This window comes from Sebastes umbrosus, chromosome 22 (genome assembly GCF_015220745.1).
Source record: "Sebastes umbrosus isolate fSebUmb1 chromosome 22, fSebUmb1.pri, whole genome shotgun sequence".
Lineage (NCBI taxonomy): Eukaryota > Metazoa > Chordata > Actinopteri > Perciformes > Sebastidae > Sebastes > Sebastes umbrosus.
The window spans coordinates 8,932,353-8,951,633 of NC_051290.1; the positions used below are offsets into that span (position 1 = coordinate 8,932,353).

At 43.8% G+C, this 19,281-nt stretch overlaps 1 protein-coding gene across 1 annotated transcript in view; it reads left to right on the plus strand.

Annotated features, from left to right (window-relative positions):
- focad (focadhesin) overlaps positions 1–19,039 on the plus strand; it is a 28,947-nt gene extending 9,908 nt beyond the window's left edge. Inside the window, exons 6-44 of the mRNA XM_037758592.1 lie at positions 963–1,064; positions 1,344–1,569; positions 1,668–1,877; positions 1,993–2,080; positions 3,362–3,555; positions 3,743–4,003; positions 5,465–5,569; positions 5,807–5,908; positions 6,013–6,140; positions 6,376–6,502; positions 6,592–6,726; positions 7,341–7,391; positions 7,933–8,016; positions 8,222–8,363; positions 8,459–8,647; positions 9,005–9,126; positions 9,225–9,317; positions 9,668–9,756; positions 10,032–10,073; positions 10,211–10,319; positions 10,521–10,637; positions 11,219–11,457; positions 11,537–11,626; positions 11,851–11,998; positions 12,931–13,050; positions 13,368–13,490; positions 13,577–13,654; positions 13,885–13,956; positions 14,260–14,362; positions 14,498–14,578; positions 15,033–15,158; positions 15,254–15,369; positions 15,460–15,720; positions 16,644–16,733; positions 16,926–17,103; positions 17,405–17,502; positions 17,947–18,198; positions 18,304–18,379; positions 18,776–19,039. Of these exons, the coding sequence (XP_037614520.1) occupies positions 963–1,064; positions 1,344–1,569; positions 1,668–1,877; positions 1,993–2,080; positions 3,362–3,555; positions 3,743–4,003; positions 5,465–5,569; positions 5,807–5,908; positions 6,013–6,140; positions 6,376–6,502; positions 6,592–6,726; positions 7,341–7,391; positions 7,933–8,016; positions 8,222–8,363; positions 8,459–8,647; positions 9,005–9,126; positions 9,225–9,317; positions 9,668–9,756; positions 10,032–10,073; positions 10,211–10,319; positions 10,521–10,637; positions 11,219–11,457; positions 11,537–11,626; positions 11,851–11,998; positions 12,931–13,050; positions 13,368–13,490; positions 13,577–13,654; positions 13,885–13,956; positions 14,260–14,362; positions 14,498–14,578; positions 15,033–15,158; positions 15,254–15,369; positions 15,460–15,720; positions 16,644–16,733; positions 16,926–17,103; positions 17,405–17,502; positions 17,947–18,198; positions 18,304–18,379; positions 18,776–18,849 (5,041 nt within the window). The 3' untranslated portion in view covers positions 18,850–19,039. The remainder of the gene's footprint in view (positions 1–962; positions 1,065–1,343; positions 1,570–1,667; positions 1,878–1,992; positions 2,081–3,361; positions 3,556–3,742; positions 4,004–5,464; positions 5,570–5,806; positions 5,909–6,012; positions 6,141–6,375; positions 6,503–6,591; positions 6,727–7,340; positions 7,392–7,932; positions 8,017–8,221; positions 8,364–8,458; positions 8,648–9,004; positions 9,127–9,224; positions 9,318–9,667; positions 9,757–10,031; positions 10,074–10,210; positions 10,320–10,520; positions 10,638–11,218; positions 11,458–11,536; positions 11,627–11,850; positions 11,999–12,930; positions 13,051–13,367; positions 13,491–13,576; positions 13,655–13,884; positions 13,957–14,259; positions 14,363–14,497; positions 14,579–15,032; positions 15,159–15,253; positions 15,370–15,459; positions 15,721–16,643; positions 16,734–16,925; positions 17,104–17,404; positions 17,503–17,946; positions 18,199–18,303; positions 18,380–18,775) is intronic.
- Positions 19,040–19,281: the final 242 nt, after the last annotated feature.

Genomic DNA, 19,281 nt, shown 5'->3' on the forward strand with positions numbered 1-19,281 from the left:
TTGTTTACTTTCATTATGATCATTTTGGGGACAGACTGACTTTCTCTCTTGATTTAGGGACTTTCAGAGCTACAGTAGTGCAGCTAGCTTCTTTCATTGGAAAACACACGGTTGGGTTTTAAAGTTGGATAATTTTTTTGATCTAGTGTTCTCCTGCTGGTTTCTCAACAATACCAACCCCACCTACAGCATAACTGTACTGTACTGCAGCATTGCTGCTCTCCTTAATGACAGCCGGCTCTACTGTGCAGCATTTCACTATGAGAGAGTGAGAATTAAAGGGATGTAAATGAGGAAAATTACTTGGCCGCACCGGTAAGCGACGCTGACTTCAGACACGGAGGTTGGCAAAACGCACATATTGGCTAAATTCCAACACTAATTATCATTAGCTGAGAGCAGTGTGCAAAACCTTCATGTTTGGTTAAAGTGCTAGAGGTAATTTGTAAAAAGCTCCACTAGTACTTTTAGTGAACGTACATAGATTTTTTTGCCTTTTAAGCTACAAAAATCACTTTCATTTACAAAACCAAAAAAAGAGCTGTTTGTGGTAGAAGTTAATTAGACCCCGGGGACCTCAATGGTAACTATGGCGATGACTTTGGTGATCCTCTGACCTTTACCCATGATATCTACTTTAATATCTTCCACAGTATGTCAACATTTACTAGTTGGATTGGCACCAAATTGTGACATTTTTTGACAAATATTGTATGGATTGTGTAGATATTTGACAATGTATCCTAATGACTCTGGCTGCTTCTCCTGTAGCGCCACCATGAGGACGGTCTTTAGGGAAATTGGATGGATTACCGTGGAGTTTGTTACAGAGATTCATGTTTCCCACAGGATGAATTGCAATTACTTTGGTTGTACGTTAACTTTTCACCCAGCAAATCTTGTAACATCTGTGTCACATCTGTGATCTGTGATGTGAACACGGCCTGTTTGTTTTTTTGCAGGAGCAGCCCTCACCCATACATCACTGCGCTGGAGAACCGAGCGGACTGCTGGCCGACTCTGCTGCTGGAGATTGATGACTTCATTCGGCAGGCTGCTGACAGGTTAGCACGGCCGCAGCAGAGGCCTTGAACCCCTCCATCCAATCACTCCCTCCCCTTAACTGCATGGATTTCAAAGCCATCTGTGGCGAGCACCCCATCCCAAATAACTCATCATACCACTGTCAGCTGTTAATATGCACTGATGACAAATACATACAGACACACACACAACTCTTTACGAGGCTTAAATCTGAGGAAGTTTCTGTTTCGGTATCGACCTTGGAAAGGAGATTGATATTGGCCAACACTATGTGGTGCCTCTGCATTGTATTTTTGCAGAAATGAACCAGCTTACATCGCCATGCTGGCTCCCTTCCTGCGGTACCTGTACTGTGAACCTCAGAGGCAACCCCAGCACGCCCTCCTGCGCCACAGTCTCCTCAGGGTGCTGGTGCCCATACACCCAGGAGCTGGATCAGTCCTCCAGAACAAGGACCAGGGACAGACCTCCCCGGTGTCTGACAGCCTGCTGCACTGCCTCTGTCAGCTGGTGCCACACATGCAGGTGATTTTTAGAATGCATTTAGCCAATAATCCATGAGACGCCAACAGTTTGGTTTCACTCAGGTTCAGATAGGTTGAATGTTGTCTCTGTGATGCCAGGTGGACAGCGTGGAGGCGATGCTGGAGCTGTGTGGATTCACAGACGCTCTGCTTCAGGGTCTGGTCCCGGCCTCCGAGGAGCGCTGGAGGTCGGAGAGAGTCGAGCTGATTCTGCACCTGCTTTGTGCCTGCCAGCGCTGCCTCAAGTTAAATGGAGATTGCCGACCTCTGCTCAGCATATTACAGCAGCTCCTGCCTGCCTGTCAGCAGGTGACACAGCAGCGTTTATGATCCAGTAAAACTTTAGACAAGTTCATCATCAGTATGTCTCACGCCAACAGTACATTATGTGTGCCGTGCCTAACCTTTACGTTTATATCTGTAGGAGCTGCCGTTGGACGAGCTGTTGTTGGGCGTGGCCGTGCTCCTGCTAGAGGTCCCTGCAGCTCAGCAGACCAGCCTGCTCAGTCTGGGTAAAAAAACAGCAATCTTAAATACATCTTTTTATTAGGCAGCTAATGGTGAAACATCCAGTCCTCGACACACAGGCTTAAAGGGACAGTATGGGGGTTTCTCAGTGAGGTTGTATGAGGTCTGTCTTCATAGTCAGTGTATTACCTACAGTAGATGGAGTTTGGAGAAACAGACAGGAGTACCAGCATGGGAGCAAAGCAATGTACTGCTGTGTGTGTGGGGGGCGTGTCTGATGACTTACCTTGTCGTCAGACAGCCCTTTCCGACGGGGAACTGAAGCCGTACCATCTATGCTCTCTTCAAAGCCACCAGGCTCCTTTGACAAAAACAGTAATTTTACCTCGCAGAACACAGGAGTTACTGGTCTACCGCTGCGTCGATCTGTTAGTTAGTTTGTGTTATTGTGTGACTTCGGTGTTTTAAAGGGTCAGCTTCTAGTATTTGGGCTATTGATCTGTACTGTATGAGATTTTTAAAAAAAAGTGGTAGTTTTATTAGAACAAATTTGAAATTAAGTGATATTTCAAGATGTTAATTTGAATGCTCCATAAACAGGTGAGACTAGACAGGAACTGATCTGTACTGTAACTGTAATTTCTTAGGAAGGTTCCTGGAAATGAATATTTCTGCTATAAGAGGGAAAATGGAGTCAGTGTTCAATGTCCATTTAATGAGTTCCTCTTGATTTCTAGCATAAACTAGAGTCTTTTAGTCAGTGCACAGCCTGTTATCTGAACATGCAAACATGTAAAAGTTGTATCTATAGACAAGAATACAACAGCACATTTGAATCATTTCCAATGATGAATCATATCTATTTAAATGGCTCTCTAACTATATGAATACAAAATAATTTCGTGGTTCCTTCTTAAACACTCAAATAATTGCATTAGTACTTATATGTACTGTTTCAGAACATTCTCTCTATTTACCTTAAACAGTAATTAGTGCCAGAATACGTAGTTTTTTCCATGTGGGATACCATTTAAAAGACCTGTAGGTCTAGTGATTAAAATTTTAACATGCACTGCATCGCATGTAAATGTATGAAATGCAGTAAATAAAGTGTGATTTATTCAGACATTATAAATTATAGTAAAAGCAACCATAATCCTTCTTTGCTACATGATTTCCCATGATGACATGTTTAATTCCCCCGCTGGTGCTCTCTTGTTAATTTCATTCTTTTTCTCCCTATTTTACAGCCTAATTTGTCCGTATGGCTTCTTTAACCTTCATGGGGTTTTGTTCTCCTCTCCCTCTCTCTGTCGTTGACGCAGCTCTGAGTTTAGTCCCTGAACAGGCTGAGCTGGCGCCCTGGTTGAGTCCAGTCCTGGTTCTTCCTGTGCTGCAGCTGCTGTCCTGCTCGAGCCTCACCGAGGCGCTGGCCGACCGGCGGACGCACGGCCTCAACCAGGACCTGGCCCACAGCCTGCTGCGCAGCATCAGCAGAGAGACGGAGAAACCCAGACAGGTAACACTTGAGGCTGGGTCTCAAACGCTTCCTGTCATGCCCGCCTTTAGAAGCAAGGTTCCAAATGAGGAGTTTTTCATTGAGATTACATGTGTTGTGTTGCAGGACCAGGTGCAGTTACTTGTTTTTGTGCCACTTAAACACAACAAAACTGATTTCATTTCTTCATCCCTCTCCTTCTACTCAGTCTGGTCCACCGTTGGCTCTTCCTCTCACCTCCTGGTACAGCGAGCTCAGCGTGGCTCTGTCCACACTGCGTAAAGTGGCAGAAGATCCGGCGGCGGCGGCCGATTGGCTTCTGTCTGTCAGCTCGGCCCTGTCGTCCGGCCAGAGCCGGCTCTGCACCCTCACCCTCATCGTGACCCACCTCATCATCACGGGTCGGGAAGACGTCTGCCAGCTGGCTCTGGATGCGAGCCAGGCCATCGCTGCAGCCGACCCCTGCCAGGTAGACGATCCACACCAGACTCTCAATTAAAGCTCTTTATCTTCAGCTCGGTGCTTTGTTAAAACTAAAATATTCACCTCGTGGCAAACAAGTAATGCTAGTCCTGCCTTTATTTCTGCCAAAGACTTCCCTGGCAAAACAACAATTGGCCACAAAAGAGTGATAGACTATAGAGGGGCCAGATTTTTGTAACAGTTTTTATTATGATTGGATTTCATGAGAATTTTCACACAATAATAATAATAAGTTACAGCACTCCAATACAAAGGGGTACATTTACCAATAAACAAGAGAGGTGGTTGTTGATCTTTAGTGTATTTTGTAAAGTTGCACACTTCTACTTGCAGTAGAAGTGTAGGTGTTCAAGTGAAATTAGTGAAGCAAAGATGAAACTGACAAAGCCTCTGGTAATCTGGATCCTTGGATTTATTATTTAATTTACAATATGTTGATATTTTGACATCATAATATGTCATTAACATTGGCTTTGAAATTCATTCTTCAAATTAAAACCACTACCTGCCTTCAGCTGCTGTATTTTCTGTAGTCGTATAAAGAGAGAGGTTTAACTGACAGCCTTCCCTCTGACCCCGTGGGACTGTAAATGCAGTCGCTAGCTCCAGACGATGATGTGAAATATCACATGGAGTTCTCGGCTCCTCATTACTGGGCTCGTTACACGCCTCACAGTATCCCCCCGCTGCTCTAATTGCTCCCAGAGTGACACTTTGCGCCGGTCGTTTGATGCGTCGGTAGAACGTTATTGGCATATTTGAATGCATTGGACTTCCCTCTCCTCCCGGTGTCACATCACCTCACATCTGCACTGCTGCTTCCAGTCACAAACACTCTGTTACGAGAGATTAAAAATTAACCCTCGTGTGTAGATGCAAAGGTGGCGCTGAGGAAAAATGACTTATCCATAATTATTTATTCTGTTTTATTGATTGAAGTTTGTGCTTCAGCACCAGACCTTTCAGGTTATCTACTCTACATTTCCTTCTTCTCCGCCCCTCCCTCGTCCTCTCAAGCAGGTGAAGCGGTTGCTATGCAACGGCCAAGGTGATGGCAGCAGTGAGTGTTTTATGTTAATGAAAGGCTGTTAGACTGCAGAGCTGTTGACTCCGTGCGTCCAAGGACCCGGACTACATCTGATTTTTGACCTCAGCACTAAAGGGAATGATAGACCCTGCGTTGTCCTTCATTCCTCTCTAACTTGTATCTATTGAATGGAATTGAGCAGAGACGTCATGACCATGATGAGGACATTGATTTCTGCAGGGACAACTCATGTTCTCTGTGTCCCACGCATAATCTGTCTCAAATATTATTCTGTTTTTAATATTCTCATTGTCATCAATCATTCCCAACATCTCCTGTCTCGTGACGCTTGATAAATACGGGGTTCTTGTCTCACTCGGCTGTTCCTTCATCAAAACTCCTGAATCTGTGTGTCTGCAGGTCCCGTCCCTTATTCCTGTTCTGATGTTCAAACTGGGGAAGGAAAAGAATCCGGCCGTGGCTCACGCTGTGCTGAACTGCCTGCCGAACCTCGGGACTCATAAGGTACTGAGCACCTCAAGATGCTATATGACATGAAACACAAAAACCACTGCACCGTCACACTTCTGTCGCGCATACCTCCGTTATTTCAAATCATCTTTTTAGGATTGTTCTTATTAAAGCGTCATTCATATTCTGAATATAAAAAGAAATGTGTGTTATGTGCACACATAATGTGAGAAAAGGCTCATTTCAGATGACATTAACCATTAACACACACCATGTGCTTTAATGTTCCAGCTCTGTGTCCCCATGGTGCTGCAAACTCTGCACATGCTGGCCAGCACCCCCAAGCTGAGAGCAGTGGCAATGCGCCTCATGACTGCTCTTTGGAAGAAACAGGTCTGTGATGATAAGTGGTCATCATCATATTCATATAATATCTTTCCTGTAGTGTATTCTTGTCCGCCTCTTTCCTGACAACTGACTTTGTTCCTTGCTGTCAGGATCGCGTCTACCCGGAGCTGCAGCGTCTGCTGGGCCAGCAGGACAGTCGGGTGGTGGTGGGGAGGGACACCCAGTGGGAGCAGATCCTGGCCAGGGCCGCCTGCCTCAGGGACATCTGCAAAGAGAGGTCAGATCATAGTGGGACTTGAAGTGGTGCTTCTTTTGAGAGAGGCGTGACATGAGGGTCTGAGTGATTGAATACAATGGGGACTGACAAGAACTGAGTAACGGGAAGTCTGATGCTTTTCATTTGGTCAATTAAATTAAGTTCATATGTTGTATGTTAAGATGTAGCAGCTCCAAAGTGTTTTAGGAGATTGTCATAATACATCATGTATCATAGAATTGTCTTTGTGCGTCAGGCCTTACCAGCATGGAGGTGACATGTTGGCTGCCATTACACTCACTCTGAACCAGTGCACCAGACCAGACATGGCAACCCCTGCTGCTCTCGCCCTGCAAGGACTACAGGAGCTGTGCCGGGCAGAGGTCACAAACAACACACACACACGTAGCCAATGTTTACAGCATGTACAGTAAACGTAGCCACTGAGTCTTACGAGGCTTGTTTTTTGCAGGTTGTGGACATCGTCTCAACATGGAGAAGTCTCGGACCCGAGCTGAGCTGCGACTCCCGTCCACTGATGGTCAAGTTCATCGCTGAACTTCTGGCTCTGGTTCCCCAGCTCACTGTCAAGTCAGAGGAGTACGAGGTATCTGATCTACTTCAGGAAAGCTTCTGTTTGTCATGATTTGGTTTTTGTGTTTTTTACAGACCTAAAGTATCAACAGTACATTTTTCTCGAGCTGAACTCTCATACAGGGAGCCATGATGCCACTACATACATACATTTGCTAGCTAACAAGCTATTTATATAGACATATCTTTACATGCCCATGTGCCTACTTTTAATAGATTGCAACTAGTTTATGTGTCTCTTCTAGGGCTGTCAATCGATTAAAATATTGAATCGCAAATTTATCAAATATTTGTATCTGTTCAAAATGTACCTAAAAGGAGATTTGTCAAGTATTTAATACTCTTATCAACATGGGAGTGGACAAATATGCTTTCTTTATGCAAATGTATGTATATATTTGTTATTGGAAATCAATTAACAACACAAAACAATGACACATATTGTCCAGAAACCCTCACAGGTACTGCATTTAGCATAACAAATATGCACAATTCATAACATGGCAAACTCAATGCAAACTCATTTAAGATTTAATACCAAATGTGCTTCTGTTTGTGGCCAGAGTTGGGACGTGGTTAGTTACTGTTGCTATAAAAAAAAATGTTTTTTTATCTCTGTTTTTCCAGAAACTGAAGGAGGAGGTGGTCAGCTTTCTCTGGAATTACGCTGTGAGCAAGGTCTGTGTGCTGAAGATATCTGCTCTATGTGTGTGTGTACATACCCTGCACCATGTCTGGGGACGATTTTCTGCCATCATTTATAGAGTTTTGACGGATCATTTAATATACGTTCTGTCATATAGATGGATAAAACACCGCTGGTGCAGCAGAATGTTTCTCACATATAACTTTACAAATTTAGAATGAAACAAAACAGACTGACTGGCATGAAATTAACGGCTTTAAAGGTTTAGAGAACATTCTGCTATGATAGGTATTTTTATATTAACAATGGATCAAATGACTGTGTGTGTAACGTGAACTGGGTCTCTTGTAGTTAGGACCCCCCATGCAGAGGATGATCCATTATTCAGCTTTACAGAGTCAATGTTTTGCTTTTACGGCCCCTAAAAACGTCTTCTCAGACTCCAGTGAGATAGTCATCGGAGTAAAAACAGCGTCTCCTACAGTGTGCTTGTATTTCAAACATTGAGTCATCTACAGTATGTATGTACAAAACCGAGTTAATAACTGTGTATGTGTGTGTTTGCTGTAACAGGATCCAGAGGTGGCCAGCTGTGGCTACAGGGCTTTGGCAGATTTTCCTGAAGCGGTCCACACAATCAATCTTCTTCCTGAGGCAGTAAGAGTCAACAGTCTTTGGTTGCATCCAAAACTCCATCCTAACATAATATTTAGTACGCAAAAACAGTATGTGAGGTATTTTAGTATGTCCGAAACCTCCATAGCTCTTCCCTCAAAGCTGGTGATAAGATTATTTTGATCATCTGTTTACATTGATTCTTGTTGGTTCTGCTGTATCTGTTGCTGCTCTGTCCACTCCGTAGGCCAGACCAGCTATAAAGGCTCCTGAAAATGAAGAGGATGAACAAGGAAAGGAGGAGGAGGAGGAAGAGGAGAAGGATCTCTCCATCCCAGGTTCATCATATGTGAAGCTGATGGTTCTCACCCCCGTATCTGTTCTACCAGGTACATTACTCTCACATCAGGCTTCATACCGGTGTCTTACTTTACAGTTCCGGGAGGTTAAATCAGTCTCATATATTTTTTTATTTTCTCCTCAGCCTTGGAGCTCTTCCTGACCTCGCTGGTGAAGCAGGAGATGAGCCAGATGCCACGGGGGGTGTACTTCTCTGCCCTGAGGGGGGGGAACCTGCGTTCAGACCAGGGTAAAACCATGGCAGGGATTCCAGGATTCACGCTGAAAACCTACGAGAAAAACAAGCAGCCTGGACTGAAGCCTGGACTAGCAGGTGAGAAAATTCACCACCTCTACCTGTTAAGAAGCCGAAAATGTAACGTTCTTATGCCTCCACGCCGGCGACAGCCATGGCCGTAGGCATTATGTAATCAGGTTGTCTGTCAAGTCTGTCCCATTCTCATGAAAGCAAAATCTCCAGAATGCCTTGAGGGAATTTCATTACATCTGGTATCCACTTGGACTCAAGGATGAACTGATTTAGAATTTGGTGGTCAAAGGTCAAGGTCACTGTGACCATAACTTTAATAACTTTAACTAGAATTCATATGCCAATTATGCCTATTTCACTGAAAGATCTAACCGGATAAAATGATGAAGTGACCATGGAGCATGTGTGTGTGTGTTGTAGCTGGACTGCTGCTCTGTTTCGAGCTGCCTGCGCAGACGGACCGTGACGGCAGACCAATCGATCGTTTCCTCGTCAGCCGCAGCCGCAGCTACCAGCAGACCCTGGCAGCGCTCATTCATGAAGTATGTCTAATAAATGTTCATCTGCCTCTCACTCGCTCCTCTTTGGTTTTTAACTATTTCAAACGGCCCGATAAAACTTCTAACTTTTTGATGTGCAGGTGAACATTCAGCCGTCCGAATGGCACCGTGCTCTCCTCCTGCCCCAGGCCTGGCGAGGGTACATGAGCCGAGCTTTCCACGCCGTCCTACAGGTTTGTGCTTCTGGCGAACTGATAGATTGATGAGATTTTGATTGAAGAATTGATCAATACTACTTGTACATCCAGCCACTGCTAAGAAGAGCAAGGCAAAAAGTGTATTTTTGACATACATCATGCATCATTACATTACAATTACTGGTGAAAATAATGGGCTCTGTATTCCTCAGTAAATACATCAATTCTATTGCAACAAGTTTTCATTGCATCTGTAATTTCAATGTTTTGCCATCATATTGGCCATAAAAATCCCATACCTGTTGAATCCCCAACTGTACATCTGTTCTTTGAGTTTCACAGAATGGTAAAAATTAAACGTGGTTTTGTTTTGTGTGTGTCTTCAGGGTCGACGTGCTGATTTAGAGATGCAGCAGAAACAAGGTAAAGAGGACCCACAGGAGCTCCAGTACAAACAACACTGTGCCTGGCTCTGGTGAGAATCTCCTGTGATATAGTGCTACCTGTATGTTTACACACACACACAAAAAGTAAAGAGCAAACATGTGCTGTAGCAGCCAGCTGACTGATGCACCGGGCTGAGATTAAAGGACAGAGTGTGTGTTAGTGTGTCTTTGACTACATGCTGTTGTTCGTACCTCACTGCATTAGCAGAAGAAGGGTCCTCCTTTCATACTGCGTTTCTCTCTGTTTTTATTTCATCCTTTCTTCCTCGTCTCTCTCCGTCTTTTTTCTTCTCATCCCTCTCAGGGCCAGAGATCAGCTGGCTGACGTCATCAAAGCTGCTACTAAGTGAGTCCGCCGCTCCGCAACATGTTAGTTACACAGGAAACAGCGTTGTTGAGGGTGATCTGTAGGTTCAATCAGAATGTGATCACTGGCCTTCTGAGTGTTAGTCCTACCAGCAGTGTGTTCTCTGTGTCCTTCAGGGACAGTCCTGTTGTTCAGGGGAACTCCATCCTGGCTCTGAGCGGCCTGGCTGCTGTCCTGGCTAAATATGAGAGCAACCTGCCTGCTGACAGCGACGGCAGCGTCAGGGTAACATACTCTAACAACCATACTAGAGCCTTTACTGTCTACCAGTCAGGTACAGGGATGACTCCTGCAAGGGCTTGCATTGTCAACCTTCAACTTATATCACCTAATTGTGTCCTCAGATGAGGTCTGTCCCTCAGTGGGATTGCAAGTGTAGGAAGGTACAAAACTCTATAAATATTCCTTACTGACTTGTCTCTGTAGGCTGGACCAGAGTTTGTGCCCACAGCCAGCTGGTTGGCCATGGTTCTCAACACGCTGCTGAGCATCAGCAGCAGCAGCTACAAAGCCAGAGGACAGGTGTTCCCATGGTTCCTACATGTAAGTTTCATCTGAGTTTTTTGCTTGTGTCTTTTGTTTGTCCTAATAGCTACTATTAATATAAGGATTTGGCAGTTAAAGGACCCATATTGTGACATGAAAATAGGTGGACTGTGTCTATAAAGGGAACCTGTGGTCTTCTCAACCGACGCTGACTCATGTTGGACCACTTGAGGACACTTATCAGACTTTACACAGCTCCCTCTGGAGACACTAAAAGGTTTATACATGTGCACAGGAGTATTGATTTAAGACTGGAAAACACTTGAAGCTATCCTTTAAGTTGCAGCTGCATAATTTGTCTGGCTGACCGCATAAATGAGCTTGTGTCTTTAATGAAGTGGCTACTGACAAAATGACATGTAATGAGCCTCAACTTCCTGCAGGTGTCCTTGTTTCTTTGCTGTTTTCTAACTATGCTGCACTGAGAATGTCATTTCAACCTGTAAACACAACACAGCTGTACTGCACTTTTATAATAATGATTGCTGCTGTTTAGTTTGGCTGCTGTGTCAGTCTGCAGACTCTTCCAGCTACAGAGCCAATCACACACCCCTGACACCTTCCTCGTTCCCTCACAGCGGTCCTACTCAGGTGAGAACACAGCGAGTGCCATAGCTCGCTCCTGTGCCAGCCTGGCGTTGTCCCTGCTGGTCCCGGTGCTGGTGGTGTGGCAGAGGGACGGTCTGGTACAGGTCCTGTCGGCGCTGCAGGCCGGCCTGCCGGGCTCCCCCACAGCCGACGACTCCCAGGCGGTCCAGTTCCACTCGGGTCTGGCGCTCGGCATGGTGCTGTCCAGTCTGCACCACCAACGCCTCAGGTAGAGTATGTTATTCTGTAATAATGAACTCAAACACATGCATTTACTGTTGAGCTGATAGTCTCTCTCTGTTATCCAGTGATGTCTCTGCTCAGAAGGACACTGATCTCCTCCTCAGCTCTCTGGCAGCTCTGGAAAGTTGCTCCTTCAACCCCGACCTGGAATACAAGTCAGTGCTCCGTCCTCAGACATGGTGTGAAGTACTAACCAGTAGGGGTTAACACTATGGTGTATGGTTTATACCACTGGTTTCCAACTGGTGGTTCATAAAGTATCATAATAAAGAATAAAGAATCATTTTGAAGTGTAGTTAACCCATTGATGCCAGCTCCACTGATCTTACGACCCAGTTTCCTGTTTCCTGACCCCTTCCTCCTCTGTGCTCTCCCTCAGTACTGGCTGTGTGTTAGGTCTGGGTCTGGTGCTCGCAGCTCTCTGCAGTAGTGGACAGACGGACCAACATGTCCACATCACCCAAACACTAGACAAATTATTGTCCAAGCTGCAGGACAGCAGTGGACAGGGACGCATGCTGCAGGAGGTAGGCTATTCTGTCCAGTAGTACTTGTTTCAGTTATTGGCAGTATGTATTTCACTTTTGGGTCAATTTTGCTGTTTGATGATTGATGTTTTTTTCCCTAAAATAATAACAAAAATAAATAAATTAATTAATTACTTGATAAATTAATAAATATCATTAAATAATATAAAAAATAAATGTAGCCCTTAATTTATTGATAAAATGGGACATAAATTGATATTTCTGTTTTAATTTGCTTCTTTATTTATTTATCTTTGTATTAATTCCCTTATTTATTTACTCTTCTGTTTAATTTCCCCTTTTATTTATTTATCTATTTATTTTTATACATTTTTTATTTATTTATTTATTTTTGCATTTATTTCTTATTTATTTTAAAATGTATGTATTTATTTATTTCTGCACGACTTTTTTCACCCCTTATTTATTTCCCCAAACCTATTTATTTCTGTATTTTTTTCTTCATACATTTCTTTACACATTTCTTTTTTACATTTATTTCTGCATTTCTGCCTCATTATGCGAATGAGGGGGCTGTCACTCAACGTGTGTCATCATGGGGTCAGAGTGCAGATAAATAAATAAGGGAATTAATACAAAGATAAATAAATAAAGAATCAAATTAAAACAAAAATATAAATTTATGTCACAATTTATCAACTGATCAATGGCTACATTTATTTTTAAAATGATTTTTGCTACATTTAATTACATATTTATTTATTTATTGAGTCATTTATTTATTTATTTGTGATTTTGGCAGGCTCTGTCCTCCATACATAATGTTTCTACAGCCATGATGACACAGCATAATGGATGTAGACACACGGGCTGTGGTTAAATGGTATCAATAAAAAAACTGAACCTTTATTAGAGAATGATTTGTAATAGTGAGAATAATTTTCTTTCTTTTACTATGTTCACCTGTGCAGGCGTTGGCGTACTCCGTGGCGTGTGTGGGCGTGTCTGCCTTCAGCGGAGGCCTTATAGATGCTGCCAAGGCCGAGGAGGTCATGAACACTCTGCGTACCCTGACTGAGGAGAGCCAACAGGTCAGCAGGAACGAGTCTAGTCAGTGAGATTGAGCAGAGACGCAATTGAAAGAATTAAGAATTGTCTGTGTTCAATCAGTTTTTGTCCTCATCCTGGTTACACTGCTCTCTACTAAGCCAAGAAACTTTCAAGTCAATGTACAAACTGAGCAATTAAAACGTGAGAAAATAATTGTTAGGCCAGAGTAGGCTCATTAAACTCAATCCATGTAATCAAGCCTCTGTTGGATTTGTTGCTATAGAAAAAAAGAAATCACCACTCTGAGGCATTTTCTACAGTCTAACCCCAGTTATGCTTTTGTAATGTTTGTGTTCAGACTCCAGGCTTCTCCCTGGCTCTAGGGTTGGTGGTCCACGGCCTCTCGATGTCCGGCCACGGCAAAGCAGAGGACATCCATCCTCGTCTGCTGGCTGCTTGGATCAAGATCTTATTGGCCGAGGTACATTTTCGTTCCTATTTACAGCTTAATTATCATGATACCAAGCAAGTGTAACCTGTGTGTTGAATGTTGTCTTTGTGTTTCAGGGTTGTCCCACTATGCAGCGACTGGCTGCCGTCAACGGCCTGGTGGCTTTAGTGGGATCTGAGAGTTACCTCATTCAGGTGAGACATCCTCTCATGAGCTGGTTTCACTGGGTGAGACAGGCAGTGCATAATGGCACTTGGAAATGTTCAATTTTAAAGAGGATTGTTATAACAATAAAATGCATGTTTATATCATTAAGTCTCATGTGTAAGCTCTTGGGAGTGAAGTATTTCTATTTGAGGCCGTGAATGTTTCTGCTATCATACTGGACTGTACGTGTCACTGAGCTTGTCGTCCTGTGGTATAGCAAACCAGCGAGTCGGAGCTTTCCTCGCAGCAGCAGAGCCGGCTCAATGAGGTGATTCGAGCCATCACACAGGTATGTCACATGACACATTTCATTGGTGAAGATGTAACCCCCCCTCTCAGTATTATTATTATTACTAAATACTACAAGATGTCTCAAGATGTCAGACACTTCTTGTCTGCTTTTGCCAGAACTTGCATCATCACTGTTTCAAAATGATGTTTCTGTAATTACTGTGCTGTTAATATCGCCACTATCGGGCAAAAATCTCCATTATTCACTAGGCAGGTTTCCATGAAATATTCCTGCTTGCACTGAATTAGAGCTGTCCTTTGCTCTGTGTGTACATTGACTTGTTTTGGCGCTCTTTTGCAGATCATAACGTTCTCAGGAGCCATTGGTTTGCAGTCCAACAGCGCTTGTTTGGTTGGTCATTTGCATTTGGCCCATGCGTCCACCAGTCACAGTCACACAGCAGGTAGGCTAGACACTGCACAGTCAACCTCCATGTTATCACGATTGGCTGGGATGGAGCCTACTGTAGTTATTGTCTGTCTTCACAATGAGGAACTGTTTGGTGTGATATGTCTTTTGTCTTTTGTCATCTCCTCAGTTCCTCAGGATTTCAGCTACCTCTCAGAGAAAAGTGTCATCAGATCCATCGTCGACTTCATCTCAGAGGCAGGAAAAAAAGGTTTGTTGACACATTAATAATGTTCTTATCAACAACATACCACAAATTTTAACTTAAGATATAAGAATATATTTAATCAATCGATTAAAATATTTGATCGCGATTAAATCGCACATTTTTTATCTGTTCAAAGATAGGGAGATTTGTCGAGTATTTAATACTCTTATCAACATGGGAATGGACAAATATGCTAAATTTAGCAACCAATGTATTCCTTAGGTTTTCTAGTTTCATATGATACCAGTATATTCACTCTAGCTTTAAAACTGAGCCCGCTACAACCTAAAAATCTCAAGTTGCGTTAAAGCGTTAAAGAAATTAGTGGCATTAAAATGTGCGTTATTATTACGTTAACTTTGACAGCCCTAATTTGAACATAAAATCTGAAAATGTATTCATACAAATTGCCTGCATATGCTAGAATTTCACTTGCACTCTCTTCCTGTGGACCCAGGTCCAGAGTTTGCCCCTCCAGCTCTGGTTAAGACCGCTCTGACCCCGCTGGCATCAGTTGGAGCCAGTTCCCAGTACCCCCCCATCAACTGGAGTGCCGTCCTGTCTCTAATGAGGCTCAGCTTCGGTAAGAGTTCTCACACACGTTTCTCTCTTTGTACCTTAGAGACTAGCAGAGTCAAAGCACCGAGCTCAGCATCTTTTTTCTTTTATCTTTGCCAGGAGAGGATGTACAGCATCAGTGTGTGGTGCTGGCAGCGTGTCAGGCTCAGTCTTCTCAGAGTGCCTCTCTCTTTCTGGGCTCCTGGCTGTCACCGCCCCTCGTGCACAGCCTCAGTGTAAGTTCCTCTTGAGTAGTTCAGCATCTAGCCGTACTTGTAATACAGTCAACAAATGACATTGTAGGATTTCTATTATTTCTCCTCCAGTTCCAGACCCGGGCTCATCTCTACGAGAGCCTGGGCTCGTGGATGAAGCACGTTGCCGAGGACAAGCTCCAGGTCCACATGGAGAGTCTGGGCCTGCAGCAGTTCCAGGATGACCTTCGACCCCAGCGTCTGTCTCTGTGCCGCTCCCTGCTGCAGGGCCTCGCTCAGGCCATGGCTCTCCCAAACCCCCCCAACAGCTGCTGGAGCATCCTGTGCTCCACCACCGAGAAGATCTTCACCCTGCTGCCCAACCAAATACAGGTCAAATGAAACGCACATTCACAAACTACTTACTTTACATGACACTTCAATATTACATTTTTTATTTCTCAACTGACACTTCAACCGTTATCACTGTTCATACACCAGCTGACGCTTCAACTACCTCTGGAACTTTAACTTCAACTGGACTTTTAGTTGCTTTCATGGTTTACAGTTCAACTGATATTTCATCTCCTTTCATCTCTTACTCCTGTAATGACAAATCAGTTGCTTTTGTCTCTTACGCTTAAGGTGACACATCAACTGCTTTCAGCCACTACACATTAAATGACACTTCATTTAATTTCTACTTTTCAAATACTTTGATATTTTTACAGTTCATGTACTCACTATGTCACTATTTACATACCAATTGACACTTCAACTATTTCCAATGCTCACACTTCAACTGCCTCTGGTACTTCTGCTTCAACTGACATTTCAACTGCTTTCATCTCAACTGACAATTCACATCTTTTAGCTTCTACACCCTTACTGACACTTAATTTTTTTCTCTTCAACGGACAGTTCATATACTTCAACTGACATTTCAACTGCTGTCACTGTTTACATACGGACTGACACTTCAACTACTCACAGTGTGCACACTTCAACTATCTGGCACTTCAGCTTCACCTGCTTTCATCTCCTACACCTCACCTCAATTTAACTAAATTGAGTGTTTACAAACTTGAGACTAAAATTTGAACTGCTTTTAGCTCTTACACGTCAACAGACACTTCAGGTCCTTTCAGTGCTTCAACTTCAAAATGCAACTCCCCATATAACATCTCACATGCAAACAGTTAACATTTTAAGACATTTTAACATGATAGTACTTTATCAGCTGTAACTGCACCAGACCATTCACCATGAATATCCTCCCGTTTCCTCTGCTGATGATGAATTCATTTTCGTTTTAGGATAATGAAGTGGATTTGTATGTGGGAATCACCAAATGTCTGTCTGAGATGTCTGATGCAGAGATTGACCGAGTTGCACGAGTCACAGAGGTACAGTATGATGTGACAAAGAGCCAATAAATGGTATAGAAAACAAAGACTTGTGTCATGAGCTGACATGGTAAATGATGTGAAAGCGCCCTTAAGTAGCTACACGTGGAATATGCTGCATGACAGTTTTCATATTTTAAAATCTGAAGTGAAAACTAAAGTAACTGAAGCTCTGTACTGTGTACTGTTCAGGCTCAGATGGAGAAGACCTGCTTTATTCTGGCTTACTTGACCTCCCGAGGCAGAGTTCCCCTCCTGGGTCTCAATGATGTCATCGCCGGTGTGCTTCGCGGTTGGCCAAGCAGCAGAGTCGGCTGGCTCCTCCTGCAGACTTTTTACCAGAGTCGCCTGGCCACCAACCCCAACACAGGTCAGGCCAGAAACGAGTCAACATCTGGAGATAAAAAGATTCTCTTGCTGCATTCACATCATATAGAAAAAGTGATTTCTGATGCAACCACCAGGTGGCACCAAAATGTTCAAATTCCACACATAAAGGTTTTAAAGATGTGAGCAAGACAACACAAAGTCTGCCTCTTCTTGATGTTTCTTTTGTATTTATGTTTCTCTCCATGCTATACAACATGTGTGTCATCGTTCTACAGTATGTTAATGTCCACCTCAGAGTGAGTCCACCTGTACACTGAGATGGTTTTGATCTTCATTAATAGGCGTTTCGAAACGAATGGAGTGGCTCCTGGAGCTGATGGGACACATGCGAAACGTCGCCTACGGTGCAACCTCCGTCACATGCGGAGACACCAAACTGGTATGTTTTTTGACTGAGCCATGCTGGGAAACTGCTGTGGGGTATTTCTAGAGCTGTCAAGTGTGTTGTTCTCACATACCACAGATGATGTTTAAGCATATAGGTGAGAGTTAAAGGCTCCTCATTCCTGAGGTGGTTTGGAACGCAGCTCCAGCCTCGTCACTAATAACATGTTAAACGTGCAAACAGGTTTTACACTTTAGGCGGTTGTATTGACAGGTAAACTAAAACAACAAATGATCGTCCTTTGTTAAAGAACAATTACGGTTTATTTTAACTTGGGTCTTATTTTCTTAGTTTTATAGAAATAGATATTTATGGCTGCTAAATTGAACTGCAGATGCTGAGTTAGGTTGCTTAATGAACCGTCATACTGTCGGTGTTAAGAGATCCCAAAATGTTTGAAAATGAAGCTGAACATAGATTTCCTGTATTGTTCTGCAGGCCACAGACTTCCTGTTCCAGGTCTTTGCTGCTGCTGTAGTTTCCTGGGGTGACCACACAATGCCCCTCCTCCTTGGCGTTAGGGCCCAGTGGTTCCCATGGCAACTCGGCTCCAAGCCCCAAACTCTGCAACACAGTCTGTACGGCGCGGAGGCGTTCGCTGACCGCGCCCTGCCGCAGTGCCTGTTGGGTATGTCCCACAGCCTGGCGCTGCTGCTGGACAAAGAGCCCTGGAGCAGCCAGAGACACAAGGTCAGTGTGTGTGTGTGTGTGTGTGTGATATACTGGACTCGCTGAGTTATGGGTCAGCTTTGTAGATAATGACAACCTGTGTGTGTATGTGTGTGTGTATCTCAGTTCATAGACTGGCTTTTCAGCATCATAGAAGGTCCTGAACAGAGTCTGTCGGCCACAACCATCAGCACAGCCAAAGGTACAAAAACACAACAGCATATACAATACACAGAACTCAGTTTACAATGTTGAGTCACAGAAACGGTGATGTTGATGATAAGTGACACTGTGGCCGGTGGGCGCTCTTCCTCATTTTCAGGTTTCAAAATACACAAAAATTGGTCTTTGTAAATGTTTTATGAGAAAGGAAATCCACAAGTACAATACACAATGTGAGAAACTGAATGTAAACAGAACTGTTCAAAACTCCACAGCGGAGGAAACACTGATGCTGGTTGTTATGGCATGGAGACATAATAAGATTTTACTGGCGTCCGGTAGTCGCTTTCAGTCCAGTAACTTTTGCTGCTGGGCGCTGACGTTGCAATGGAATGATTTTCTCTTATCAGCAACATACGTACGTTCTTTGTTTCAGCCGCCCTGTTGACCCTGAAGTCCTCTGCTGAGTTCAAGAAGAAAGCTGTGTGGACCAGAGCGTACGGATGGTAGCCCAGAGGAGCCACGACAAGGCTGTTACCGTGGCAACGCATACCGAGGTTCTTCCTGCCTCTGACTGCTGGACTGATGGATGCAGTGATGGCTCTGGATGTGAGAGAATCACTGCAGCAGCATGGACTTTTTTTAGGTGAACCGCACTACTTCAAAACAATATCCGCCCATTAAAAGTTCATCAAATACAGGAACTATTTTCTGAGTTTGATTTCGTGGCTCTTGAGTTCAAGATCTTCTATTAAAAATATATTTTAGGGGCCCCATGGCAGCTCACCTGGTAAAGCGGGCGCCCCATGTACCAAAAGGCTGAGTCCTAGCTGCAGCGGCCTGGGGTTTGAATCCGACCCGCATGTCATCCCCTCTCTCTCACCCTTTCACCACTATCACGATCTCTGTCAAATAAAGGCAAAAGCCTAAAAATTATCTTTA